The following is a 15,106-nucleotide window of genomic DNA, read 5'->3' on the forward strand; positions in this document are numbered from 1 at the left end:
AGTAACATCGGTAGAACATTACTTAACGTAACTTCTGCATGCATCACTTACGATGTGGTGACGTGTGTTATCATGAAGCAGCGGCACCCATTGTCTCAGTTGTCTTGGAAGTTTCACTTGAATTGCAGCTGTAATTTCCACAGTGTTGCGTAGTACCGTTCCCCAGTGATGGAGACACCATGTTCCTTGAAATCAGTAATCAATGTGCCCCAGTAACCCGAGATCGACCAGGGGCTTGTGTCGAATCGTGACCAGCACGGAACTTGGCGCACCATTCCACAACGGTGGTTTCCGATGGACATGCTACCCTATACATATTCTTCATTCTCTGATGGATGTCTACCAGTGTTTGTCATTCGGCAGCCAAGAAAAAAGTAACAGCATGTTGGTCCTGTTTAGACGAATATGGTAATAATGTCGCCATAGTTCATGTTTTCTCATTTATTGCATGCACTTCAAAACACACGAATGCCACACGAATCCCTCGCCTTCATGTCTGTGCTTATATACTTGCATCGGAGTCGAGCGACGTTGCATACACTCGCACGGTGCAGCCACGACCTCAAACGGAAACTTTTTGATCGCCCCATCTATAACAGCCATGGTGGAAAATGGAACTGTATTTCAATTCTTTTAGGTCGGTGTCGGCAGACTGGTTTACTCACGGAACAAAAGCTTAGTCAACCATGGCGACTAGGTAGAAAATCAATGAGTACTAATGCCTTGGTAACTTTGTGTATCTCATAAGAGCGCCGTCTTTTGCGACTACTGTCGATTAAGTTAGTTCTTGGGTACTGATAATGTAGCATTCTTGCAGAATTGATTAATCATTTATACTCATTATGTCTTGATTTCTTGAATTAACCGTTTCTCGTATAGAAGTTGTTGCTGTGCTTTCTAAACCTACCCCGAATATGTCTTGAATTCATTTATCTCAAACACTTCGTTACGTCACGGATTACCGTCATGTTCGGGATTCATTTCTTGTAAGGTATAATTTTTCATTCCAAGTGCCATTCCAATACTGTTTCAGGCAGAAACGGTACACTTCCCCGTGGTGGCTGGACCTGCCCCCTACGCACTGAGGCCCTTCGCTGGAGTGTACAATCCCTTCCCGTATGGCTGCTCCATTCTCTGCAACCACCCAGCCGACTTCGAGGCCAAGGATGTGGTCCGCAGGGCGAAGGACACCTGGGTGAGTACAACTGCGCCGCGTCATTCGGTTGCGCCAATAATTTCCTGAATAAATTCAAATTCTCCTGCTTTTACCATGGGGCTCATTCATAAAATCAGGATGCACTTGTGTCATCTGTAGACTACAGAAATCGTCTAAGTGTGTAAATCGAAAAATACAAAATCTTGAACTCAATGATGAGGTTCAGAGACGGGTGATTAATCTCCTGTGTCTTGAAGAAGAAGAAACCATGAATGTAGATTTTCTCAGCGTATACCACTGATGAATAACTTTGAGGTACTGTACATCCCTTGTACATGACGCTTCAGTGAGTGCCCTACAGAAATAAGAATGTCTTCCGGCTTTGGTGGTGGCTGGAAGACAGTATTAAGGTTACATTCTCTCTGCGGCGTACCAACCACCCCCCGAGACGAAAAATATTTTTAAATCTGCGAAGGGCCCACTAAAACTTCAAGTGCCAGTGATATATTCTATCGAATAGCATTAATCTGGTGACCGTCTTTTAATAATTAATTTCAACTTGCCCTATAAGCACGGTCAGTAGAAATAATTAATGAGTCATAGTGTAGACGGACAGAGGAGGAATGAAGGGGGAGGCTACTACCATGCCTCGACACATGGTGAGTATGACTCTTGTCAAAACGCAGTATTTCAACGCTGTAAACCCCAATGGAGATCCAACAGTTGTTCGTCGAATAATCAACGAAGTCATGTACAAGGACATCAAAAAAACTGTTATCTTATTTGTTTGTGGAAGAAGTATTCAAGATGTAAACAAAACTTTTAGAACGGACATAAAAGTGCAGTACGTACAAATGCATCCTCGGAGTCTTTCGCTGCGACATGTTTGAATAAAATCTTCTCGAGCTTTCGAGATAGCCACTGAAAGCTTGAGGATTTTATTCGAATTGGCGCGGCTTGAAAACCGAGAAGATTTTATTCAGTACGGATAAATACTACATTTAAGATTTTAAAGAGACGGTTGCCTTCTGGCAAAAATTAAGACAGATTTAAAACAACTGTTAAATGAAATGGACGCGCTAAATGGCACAGAATTTGGACTGAGGATACACGAAAAAATGACAAAAGTGCAGAAGAATAGCAGCAAGGATAATAACGACTGGGTATGCAGCAGAACGGAAGACTTAGTAGTGGATGTGGTACCTTTATGCTATCTGGGAGGCAATATCATATTAACTATACAAATAACGAGAACAAGCAGGACGCAAAAGAAATTGAAGTGTAGATATTGCTTTAGAATCTCTTAGTTATTATTATCAAACTGAGAGAAAAATTAAAAGAAGGTGAAGTAATGAAGTTAGCTTACTGATTCCACATCACACGAAATGACGCAGACTATATGATTGTAGAAGGCAGATTAGATCAGGGATTTGCCGGATAAACCACGACACGTGAAAATCTGGAGATGGTGTAAGGTGTCAGGCAAATCCAACACCTTCCATGAAAACCCTGACATGGTAAGCAAATCCAGTAGCATGTCACATAGCTCCGAATAAATCGTGACATTAAATTAACCAAAGTAATACGAGTAACGAGTGAGCAAATGGAATACCACAGACTAACACAAGAATGCCTAAATGCATGTCATACCTTACCACCGTAAGACAGACGCAGTTCCGAGGGGAGAAACGAGAACAGAAGCCGAGAGCAGAAGCGTGTTAAGCGAGAAGGCCCTACGATAAGGGACGGACACCCACGTCGCCAGCTAACCGCTACGACTACACCACCCGCAAGTTTTTAGCGGGAGACTTTTTCGCGTCTCTGTCACGTTAGGACCAACCCCCAGCCCATGTTAAAAGCTAGAGCCCTCCAGAAGAACAGTATAGATCTTACGATAACACAAAAAGGGCTGTAGCAAGTTTTAGCGTGAGACTTTTTCGCGTCTCTGTTACGTTGCACACGTAAAAACATTGCCCCACCACGAAAAGTATAACGTTTCTCATTGGATAGACAGAATTTTTGTAGGCAGAGCTTAACATTGAGACCCTGATTGATCAGATGAAAACACAGCCAGATAGTTTTTTTTAAACCAACTTCGGTAAATTGCAGTAAGGAGAAGTTAGGAGAGATTTGCTTGGGAGACGGCGAGGTGAGCGCAGCTGTGCTGCCCGCCGTCCCCTGACGAACAGCGACAAGGTAATGAACGCACGCGATGGCGCATAACAGCGCATAAAGCTTCACTCAGAACTGCAGAAGTCTCATCTGTTACACCCCCTTTTTGCGTAATACTAGTGTCGATCGTCAATTAAAGCTCATGGTGTTCACATTTGCCACTTGAAGTAAAAATCTGAAACGCAATCATTTTTCTGTTCTATAGTTATTGAGAAGCCACATCAGCCACTGTAATTTACGACAAGTTAGATAAGTAATTAAAGATAATTGAGGGTCACTGTAGATCATTTTGATAATTTGCTTTTTTGCGAAACTTAATTTAAACCTAGATTATAGATGTGATATGGCATAGGTCATCCTTCGATCCATTGTAGAACTTGGAAACTCATTCAGGGAATATTCGTTCACAATTTTGTTGAACGCAGTTGGTTTTTACCATCCTGTATTAAGACATTTCCTTTATCAATAGTGCAATTTATAAACGATGTTTTGCGAGTAGAATAAAATTTCCAATGGTAAACTTAACTGCTATTAACGACGTTATTTTACCAGCTAACTAAAAATAGGAAAGCCTTGAACCCCTTCCACTAAATTTAGTTAGTATTAAGATTCCTTTACAGGGAGTGCAGTAGAGCTGATGCTGAAATCATTAAGTATTTGGTTATATCATCGCTAGTCTCACTGAACTCTTCTGAATTCTACATGTCATGTGTGGTGGTCTGACGTCTCCTTACCAGCAACAGGTCCCAGGTTCAAACTAGTCAATTCCCTAAAAAACACGCTCAGAGCGTCGTTGCGCGAAAGTGGTAGGGAGACACGATATTGAACAAACAGACACCTTGCAGAATGTTTAGAAAATGGCGACCCTGCCAGGATGGTAAAATACCATGATTGAAGGTCGACCACATGCCTAACTAGGTCAGAAAAATATCCTGTTGAAAAATTTTCGCAGTAAAAAATTTTTTGCTAAAGTGATAAATAGTCGAAAACAGTAGCTGCAGCGATAGATAGTAATAAAGTATTCAAAAATGAGAGATTCTAGCAGAGAAAATAGCATAATTAAGTTATGAATTTTAAAAATTGTTAGAATTAAGTTTTCTCTCCAATGCAAGCGCACAGGTGGCGGATACATCGTTGACAAGTTGGTTCTGACCCAACAAGTAAGTGAATGGATTGTCAGTCTTGGTAGTGTCAAGTCGTGTGATCAAAAAGTTTATGAAACGCATGAGATCGTATGAGCGCATGTTGACTCGAAGTAGGGCGCGTGAATTACTTTTAGAACAGAAAATAAGGGATTCGGAAAGATTAGCAATGGCAGATCGAGACCTTGACCGAATTGAGGTAGAGACCCAGCATGAAAATGGACAGAGAATAGAGGACAGTACAACGGACGATGCAGTATCGCGGGAAATAGGACATATAACGCACCATAACGAGGATAATGTACATCAAGGCACAGAAAACCTAGGTCAGCATACGATAGAGGAGCAGGAAAGAAGAGAGACAGTCGATGAGGATTCTAACTTGCGTCTTGAATACGTAGAACCGATAGTACAAGTAACCAGAGCTCCCTCACCACAGAGTACAAGGAATGCGAGCAGAAACGTGTCACAGCACAGTTCAATGCAATCGGTTGCAAACCAACACTTGGGTGAAAACACAGAGCGTAGGACGTCGGAAGAAAACGCAATAGGACCCACCAATGTGGCAGAATTGTTACAATTAATCACGGAAACCATGACAAGACAAAATAAAGAATTTGCGAACCAAATTAAAATTCAGAATGCAGAAATGACGAAACAAAATGCAGAAACCACGAGACAAATGCGTGAGATTAAAGAACAAAACAAAAAAATTCAGTTACACCTAAGTCATATTGATGACGAGGCAAAAGAATCTCGAGAAGTGATAGGAAGCTTAATAACAGGTTACAATCAATTGAGAACAGACATTGACAAGGTACAAGCGGACGTACAAACATTGCGTAATGACATTCAGGAAGAAATCAAAACATTACGTAACAACACCCAGGGAGAAGTCAAGAAACTAGAGAAACAGATAAACGTAATTACTAGACAAACAGCAGGTACAGCGCGTGAAATTGTTGAAAAAGTGTGTTACACAAACGTATCACAAAAGCAGCGCTGAAAAGATATGATAACCGCATAGTCAAAATAGAAGCGCAAACGAAGCGACAGTTTCAGAAATTGCGAACAGAGCTGTTGCAAACCATTGAAGAGCGTAGTGAACAGGATCGAACAAGCACAGAGTCTGCAACCACATCCGTATCTGTAACAGAACCGGAAAAACAAGCAATTAACGAAGATATTACACATTTGCGATTCCAATCACAGGTGGAAAGTAACATACGTGAAATCAGACAGCCTGCACAGCAACAAACACGTTTCGAAATTCTTGATGAACAAACGTCATCACAAACACATGCGGAACCACAAATGTATGTTTCAAGACAGTCTGGATTCTGCAATGAAGCAACAAGGCTAGCCAGACAAGATACCGAACCAATACCTAACAATGGAAAGCCAGGTCGCGAAGAGTACTGTGCAATGCATTCAGCTACACGTTCACAACCGATGGAAGAAAATTATTGCGTACCACTCCAACGATACTACGCAAGGGTAGGCGAAAGTTACAGTGGAAAATATCCAATGGATCTACCACAACCGGAAAGAACGACGGGAGAAATGATCAGAAACAAAAGTGGTGAAGAATCGCGAATTTCATATGGAACTATGACGAAGTACGACAACGATCATTTCCTCACAGTCAGAAAATTTCAACACTTTCGAGAAGGAAACTCATTACATCCACGAACTTTTACTGATCAATTCCGAGTAGGATTACCAGAACACTGGACACTAGCACACAAATTAGACTTTATATGTGCACACATATCAGGAACAGTCGCAGAAACCATGTAGAATGTTGCAGCGACATGCCGATCGTACGAAGATTTCAGAGAGAAGTTTCTCTCACGATATTGGTCCAGCGAAGCACAGAACAGAGTGAAGCACGAATTACGAGGGGCGTTCAGAAAGTAAGCTCCGATCGGTCGCGAAATGGAAACGACTATGAAAATCCGATAAAGCTTTGCACAGATGTATTGGGTAGTGTCTCTAGTATAACCCCAGTTAGCATCACGTCGCTCTTCTCATTTCTGAGCTCGCAGTGAGTGCGTAAAGATGTCTAGAAAATAGTGTCTGCCGCCAAGTACGAGGGCCTGGTGAGAAATTTCGCCTGAAGCTATGCAGCTAACATTACATAACTGTCGTGCTGTTTCGTCTTCACGACAATTCTCAGCCACACTCTGCAGGGGCAATGAAGATGCTCCTGCATCGTTTTCAAATGGAAATGTTAGATTACCCACAATACAGTCCGCAATTGTCTCCCCCTGAGTTTCATCTCTGGTCACATGAACCGCTGTCTTTGAAGACAACATTTTGACACAGACAACGAGGTGTAGGCCAGCGTGGAGAATTGGCGGAAAGCACTGGCGGCTGCCTTCTATGATGAGGCTATTGAAAAGTTGGTACAACGCTATGACAAAAGTCTGAGTCAGAACGGTGACTACGTAGAGAAGTAGCTGAAAGGTGTAGCTAATTGTTACAAGTAAAACATTTCTGATGTTCACTGTGGTTTCAATTTGGCAATCAATCGGAGCTTACTTTCTGAACAGGCCTCGTATTACAGAACCCATATTTTGAAAATTCAGTGGAGAAGAGTCCCGTGAAATTTTTCGAAGTAATGGCAAACAAAAATCAATGCTTAGATGTACCTTACAGTGACGGAGAGTTGATTAAATTATGCGCGATGAAGCTACCATTGAAATACCAGCAATCATTAGTAGGTCGCGGAAACAATGACGTTGAAGCATTTAAAGGTATTCTAAGGGAACTAGAGTTCATATTTTCGGAAGATGACGCAAGAAAAAGACGAAGTGCACGTGAAAACGAAATCAAAAAGCAGTGGAATCCACAAGACACAGTACGAAGAAACTATAATTACGAACCATGTGATAACTTCGCACCAAGAAACGACAATAGATTTCAACAAAGAACCGGTTATGGATTTAGAAGAGAATATGGCAATAACTATAATTCACCGAGGAACGGCAATAACTATTACAGAGCGAATAACGACAACCGGAACGGGTACTGGAGAACCAATAGACCGACAAATTATCGACAAAGAAACCACTATCAACAAGCTGAACAAGAAAAGAGAACACACATAGAAGAGGTGGAGGTAAGACCACCAAACCCCGATAAACGTTCGAATTGACAGCTAAGCGCCCATGCCAAAGAGAATGACGCACCGACCCAGGACTATTACAGCACCTTGAACAGAGAAGTAAAAATCTTATCACGAGAAGAGAAGAAGGAAGAAACAAATCCGCAGGGACCAGATGAAAACGAAGACAAGAAAATAACAATATCGTGTTGGGACGAAATTAATTGGGAGAATAATGACGAAGAAGATGAATTACCAGAGGCATGCACAACGAATGTAGGAGAAAAGGACGAAGTAATGAGTATTGCAGAGCTATTTGAGATGGAAACCAGGGAAAGCGAATTCAATGAGGATAATGCGCAGTAGACAGAAGTTGAAAATAAGTTACGAGTGGGCACACAACCCAATGTATATAATGAAGGAAGTTATGAAGCGATAATTAGAGCATTTAGATGCGATTATGTGGAAGTAGTGATGAAGAAGGAGAAGATAGACGAGGAAGAGGAAAAAGTAGAGGATGTTGAAGAAAGCGTGAATGAAGGAAGAAATAGAGAAGAGGAAATAAAAGAGAGAGAAGTGGCAGTCGAAGCTTATCCTACAGAAAATTCGAATTCACAAGGGAAATTCCTAAAAAGACTCATGTAGGATTCAGTGGAGGATTCGTTGATGCAAGAAGAAGAAGAACAGAACCAACCCTTTCAAATTCAACCACTTGTGAAGGCCATGATAAAGAATATCCCAGTCAATATTGTAATTGATAGCGGAAGTGAACTGACTGCGATCTCAGAAAATTTATTCATGCAGTGTAATGCCAATGAGGAATTGCCAGTTCTGAAAATACATAAGATTAAAGTAAGAGGTCCTATTAAAAACAATGCTGCGGAAGTTACAAGACAAACAAGGTTAACTCTTTCGTGCCAAGGTCAAAAGATCGAAGCCAACTTCGTGATTATACCTAAACTAACTGTAGATTTGATTATAGCTGCAGATTTTTTAAATGAGAGACGGGTGATAATAGATATGGGGAAAGGTAGCGTAACATTCGGGAATGTCACACTTCTCTTTGAGCAAAAGCTAAAATTAGAAGAAATACTAGTTATAAACAAACAATTCAGAATGACGCGAGATAATGAGGATGAAGAATTAGAATGGTATGCACAAAAGGGGGAATCGCCTCAACTCATGTTAGAAGTTCATAAAGAAATCGACAAAAAATTGCAAGAAGTTCAAGGTATTTCAGAACACAGTAAAAGAGAATAAAGCAGAGGTATTTTTACCTAAGACTGGCAGCATTAAACACTTTCAGTACAAGTTTGAAGATTAATTTTATTACTGGTAAATAATCAGCACAATATTTCAAGATTATGTTGCAGATAAGATCGTCAGGAGAAAGAAGAATGAAGAGAGAGGAAGGTGGGAAAAAGAATTTAGTTTCAATAAAAACAAAAACAAAAATAACACCAATGGTACCATAAATTAAGGTGAAGGATAAAGTGTAGATAGTCTAACAGCATGAAATACTAAAATGCTATACGCCATGACACTACACACAAAAAAAAAACGAATTTGAGGATTTCTTGTAGAAGTTAAGACTCAAAATATCTTAGAATTGTAACATGGAAAGGGCACCGAAATTTGTAAAGCTTTTTAAGAAGGCGCAAAATAATGTAGGTACTAGACATATGTTAGATGATTATAAGTAAAACTTTTTGTAAGAACCATTGTAAAAGCTCCAGCAAAGACCAGATGCAACGACCCACAAGTTGCAACGCGAGAAGTATCAAGAAAGAAAAGGACGTAATTAGCAAGACACGATTCCTACAAGGCAGAAGTGTCAAGAGAAGGGAAAAGACAGCGAGACCAACAGAAGGCCCTTGTAACTGAAGTGGGCAATAAGTTTAACCGCTAGGTGGAACCCTGCTGGGACGGAACACCCTGCAGAGACGGGATGCCAAACGCCGGAAAGGTCTCTGAGCGCCCCCACTCAGTGGAGCGAGCAAAAAACGGCCCGACGAGAAGACCGCTTGGGCAAGCCACCACTGGCAAAAAATATGTGTAAAAGTCACACTACCGCTATTAAACAGCGCGCTGATGCACGAAACTGAAGAAAATGTCCACAAAGTAAAAATGACACGCCCAAACAATTTATCAAACTGTTACTAGGAGAACTTCAAAGCGACTAGCTATCAATAAATATTTCCATATCCTGCCCAGAGAAGAACCAAGAATCAAGTAAGAAGCAGAGAAAAAGCAGGAAGAACAGAAGTTGAAGATTCGCAAGATTGAAACCAAGAAAGAAGATGGGTGAAGAATAGACCACATACCTTCCCAAATCCCTATCCTATTGTAAACTAGTCGTCTGCGAAGTATTACAACGAAAAACGACCGCTTTCAGCGACACATAACGATGACTTTTACGCATACAAAGCCAGTAAACCACGAGATTCTACGCTCACAGCTCCATTCCATTATGGGACCTCCACAACAGCAACACACACTTGCAAAGCCAACAAGGAACGACGAACGAAGCTGTACATCAAATACTTGCCCACATCCATCTCGCTTAAGTCCATCACCTTCGTGCAAAAACATTCACCAACCTCATGCTTAAACATTCATAGGATTGTGTGAATGTGTGAAATCAAATTATGTGATGTAGGAATTATGCAAAAGAAACGTGTGAAAAACTAAATAAGTTAAGCACACCAGACAGCTAATAAACTACAAAATAACAGTCATTGACTGGGGACTTAAGTAAAAAATAGAGTATCGTAAAAAATAAGTCATTAGTTCTCAAAATGGACAGTACATAAAGAACAAAAGTAAGGCACAATAAACACTAAAACTAAATGTCACTTATTTTCTTCTCATAAAAATAAAAGAACAACTTTATTTTACTAATTTTCTCCTTAAAAAAAACAAAGAATAAAAAATTATCTTGTTGGATGTTTTCCCTTTTTTTTAACATTTGTACCATTTGTTAGGATTATATCTCAATACTTGTATATGTATATTTCTTTGTCAAAGCAATTCTTGGAAATTATTCTTATTTGTTAGTGTAACAATGTTGAAATGAGTGTCTAGAAACAAAAACATTTTACTTTTACATGATATTTAGAAAATGTGTTAGGAATAGATTTTACTTAATTACTACATTTATAAAAAAAATATATTTCTAAGAAAACCGATGTGAAAGACTCCTCACCTTCGATAACAAACTTCTTTAAAAAAAACTTCACACTTAAATAAAGAAAGAAAATAATTAAGAATTAATAATAGCATAAAAATATTCTTCTCTTGTCATTTTTGAGAATAATTTGGAAGAATATAAAAATATAAATTAGTAATACAAACTATCATAGAACCAGAATAACGTGGCTGAACAGTAGGCAACAAAATTTAGATAAAGAAATAATTTTTGACTGACTTAGACAACGATTCAATCATTGCCTAACTTCAGTGCAAAAATTAAGTTCGAAGGGTGGTGATATGTAAGGTGTCAGGCAAATCCAACACCTTCCATGAAAACCCTGACATGATAAGCAAATCCAGTTGCATGTCACATAGCTCCGAATAAATCGTGACATTACATTAACCAAAGTAATACGAGTTACGAGTGAGCAAATGGAATACTACAGACTAACACAAGAATGCCTAAATGCATGTCACACCTTCCCACCATGAGACAGACGCAGTTCCGAGGGGAGAAACGAGAACAGAAGCTGAGAGCAGAACCGTGTTAAGCGAGAAGGCCCTATGATAAGGGACGTACACCCACGTCGCCAGCTAACCGCTACGACTACACCACCCGCAAGTTTTTAGCGGGAGACTTTTTCGCGTCTCTGTCACATTAGGACCACCCCCCAGCCCATGTTAAAAGCTAGAGCCCTCCAGAAGAACAGTATAGATCTTACGATAACACAAAAAGGGCTACACCACCCGCAAGTTTTAGCATGAGACTTTTTCGCGTCTCTGTTACATTAGGACCACCCCCAGCCCATGTTAAAAGATAGAGCCCTCCAGAAGAACAGTACAGACCTTACGATAACGCTAAAAGGACCACACCAGCTGCAAGTTTTAGCGTGAGACTTGTTCGCGTCTCTGTTACGTTGCAAACTTTAAAAAACATTGCCCCACCACGAAAAGTATAACGTTTCTCATTGGATAGACAGAATTTTTGTAGGCGGAGCTTAAGGTTAACATTGAGACCCTGATTGGTCAGATGAAAACACAGCCAGATAGTTTTTTTTAAACCAACTTCGGTAAATTGTAGTAAGGAGAAGTTAGGAGGGAGTTGCTTGGGAGACGGCGAGGTGAGAGGAGCTGTGCTGTCCGCCGCCCCCTGACGAACACCGACAAGGTAATGAACGCACGCGGTGGCGCATAACAGCACATAAAGCTTCACTCAGAACTGCAGAAGTCTCATCTGTAACATCCCCTTTTTGCGTAATACTAGTGTCGATCGTCAATTAAAGCTCATGGTGTTCACATTTGCCACTTGAAGTAAAAATCTGAAACGCTATGATTTTTCTGTTATATAGTTATTGAGAAGCCACATCAGCCACTGTAATTTACGACAAGTTAGATAAGTAATTAAAGGTAATTGAGAGTCACTGTAGACCATTTTGATAATTTGCTTTTTTGTGAAACTTAATTCAAACCTAGATTATAGATGTGATATGGCATAGGTCATCCTTCGATCCATTGTAGAACTTGAAAACCCATTCAGGGAATATTCGTTCACAATTTTGTTGAACGCAGTTGGTTTTTACCATCCAGTATTAAAACATTTCCTTTTATCAATAGTGCGATTTATAAACGATGTTTTGCGAGTAGAATAAAATTTCCAATGGTAAACTTAACTGCTTTTTCGACGTTATTTTACCATATCATCGCTAGTCTCACTGAACTCTTCTGAATTCTACATGTCATGTGTGGTGGTCTGACGTCTCCTTACCAGCAACAGGTCCTAGGTTGAAACTAGTCAATTCCCTAAAAAACACGCTCAGAGCGTCGTTGCGCGAAAGTGGTAGGGAGACACGATATAGAACAAACAGACACCACGCAGAATGTTTAGAATTGGGAAAGCCTTTATGCGAGAGTAGATGAAAAAATGAATTATTTTGACCAGGTAATTTAGAGCTTAACAGCTTGCAGAAACAATTGAAATTAATAGTATTAGCAAGCTATTTCAAAGAGTCTTAAAACGTGAGGAACCAAGAGCAAAATCCCTAAAACGAAATCCAATATGCACTTATACAAACTCAGAACCCCCAGCACGGATGAAATCCATAATATTATTAAAGATTTGAAGAATAAGGCCCCTACGGAAGAGTCCACAACTACTGAAATGTGGAAAATTGCAGACGCTGGAACAGTCAAGAAGCTACACGGAGTCTTTCAGAAAGTCTTGGAAACAGAAGCTATACCACAAAATCGGAAAACAGAATTAACTCATCCAACCCACAAGAAAGGAGATAAAACTGACTCCAACAACTATAGAGGAATTCCCTGCTTCAAGTGACTTACAAAATTCTTTCGAAAGCATTACAAAACAGACTAGAACGCCAACAGGATCAGTAATTAGGAAAGTACCAACGATGGCTTTGAAAAGGACGAACGCGTGAGGAACAAATTTTAAATCTGAAATTTATAATCAGGTACAGGACAATGAGAATCAAAAGCACTGATATAGCATTTGTAGACTTCAAAAAATCATACGATTCTATTGACAGAGAAACATCATTCAGCACCTTAAACGAGTTTGGAGCTGACAGCAAATCAGTGGCAATAATGAAAAACACACCAACAAATACAAAATTCTAAATTAATTTCTTTGGTGGAACCTCCAAGGCTTTTGAAATCCAAACTGGTGTAGGATAAGGATAAGGGCTGACCCCATTGCTATTCAGTTGTGTACTAGAGAAGTGAATCAGGAAGTGGAAGAAAAGAACAGAAGAAGACAGGATTTAATAACTCACAATCATTGGGAGAAAAGGGTATAATCTGAGTACTGATTTTTTGGCATTTGATGTCTTAGCTAAAACTGTGGAAAATGCAACACTGAAGATAAACTTTTTCCAGGAGATAGATTCAAAAGCAGGCCTAAGAATATCATTTGAGAAAAGCAGAGTATATGACAGGTGCGGAGGAGGCGCCGAAATACATGGAAAGAATAAAAAAAGACTACAAAATTTAGATGTCTGAGTGAAATAAAGCAGCAAATGCTTTGTACAAAGAAACTGGCTTAGCAAGGGCAAGGAAAATAGAGGTGGCTTCTCAGTTAACAAGAAACCTGTGTAACAACAAATTTACTCCCATAAATGCAAAACTCCAGCACTACATCAGTGTCATTGGACAAGAATACCTAGAATGCCTTCCGTTACATACAGCCGTAATATGCAGTAACTAGGTGAAACTGAAAAGAAGGAAAAAAAGATAATCAGGAAAATCTTGGGACCAAAATGTGACAATGATATATGGAAATTGTGGTTCAAATGGTTCAAATGGCTCTGAGCACTATGGGACTTAACATCTGAGGTCATTAGTCCCCTAGAACGTAGAACTACTTAAACCTAACTAACCTAAGGACATCACACACATCCATGCCCGAGGCAGGATTCGAACCTGTGACCGTAGCGGGCGCGCGGTTCCAGACTGAAGCGCCTAGAACCGCTCGGTCACACCGGCCGGCTATGGAAATTGTGAAGTAATAAATAAGTTTATGAAATAATGTAACGAATAATAGACACAATGTGGGAGAGAAGAGTTGTATTGTATGGACATCTAAAAAGGATAGATGGTGAAAGAGTAACAAAAAGAGTTTTAAACTTTGACAGAAATCCAAAAATATCAATGATGTGGATCGAAGAAGTTAAAGCAGACCTGAGGGAAACAGAAGTATTCAGGAAGAAATAGGAGAACGAGAAAAGTTTAGAGCAAAAGTAAAAAGTTTCAAGGGCTTCAGGAGAAAACAAAGAAAAAGATAGGTGTAATATGGAGAGATGAAAGAAGAGCAAAACGTAGCGAAAGAATAAAAAATTACTGGAAAGAAAGGAGATAAAGAATACGTAAGTTATTTCATGTGATTCTTAGTGGGCCTAACGAATAAAAAAACGTTAAGTAGAGATCACATTACATCTGTGTAGACGATAGATGGGAATGAAACTACCAACAAAGAAAAATTATTACACTGCTGACCATAAAAGGTGTATCAGCAGGAAGGATAGAAAATAATGAAATTTTAGTTACTGTACGGATACGACGTACTAGAAAGAATATATGATAAATTTACAGGATACGAAATTTTGGGCCGGCCGCTGTGGCCGAGCGGTTCTAGCCGCTTCAGTCCGGAACCACGTGGCTGCTACGGTCGCAGGTTCGAGTCCTGCCTCGGGCATGGATGTGTGTGATGTCCTTGGGTTAGTGAGGTTTAAGTAGTTCTAAGGCTAGGGAACTGATGACCTCAGATGTTAAGTCCTACAGTGCTCAGAGCCATTTGAACGAAATTTTGGACATAGAGCTGCC

The 15,106-nt window shown here is 40.0% G+C and overlaps 1 protein-coding gene across 1 annotated transcript in view; it reads left to right on the forward strand.

The window, feature by feature from the left end:
• Positions 1–15,106, forward strand: part of LOC124795511 (lysine-specific demethylase 6B) — a 125,828-nt gene that overhangs the window by 25,973 nt on the left and 84,749 nt on the right. The window contains exon 2 of the mRNA XM_047259610.1: positions 1,034–1,195. Coding sequence (XP_047115566.1) covers positions 1,034–1,195 — 162 coding nt within the window. The remainder of the gene's footprint in view (positions 1–1,033; positions 1,196–15,106) is intronic.

The sequence above is a fragment of the Schistocerca piceifrons genome, chromosome 1 (genome assembly GCF_021461385.2).
Source record: "Schistocerca piceifrons isolate TAMUIC-IGC-003096 chromosome 1, iqSchPice1.1, whole genome shotgun sequence".
Taxonomy (NCBI): Eukaryota; Metazoa; Arthropoda; class Insecta; order Orthoptera; family Acrididae; genus Schistocerca; species Schistocerca piceifrons.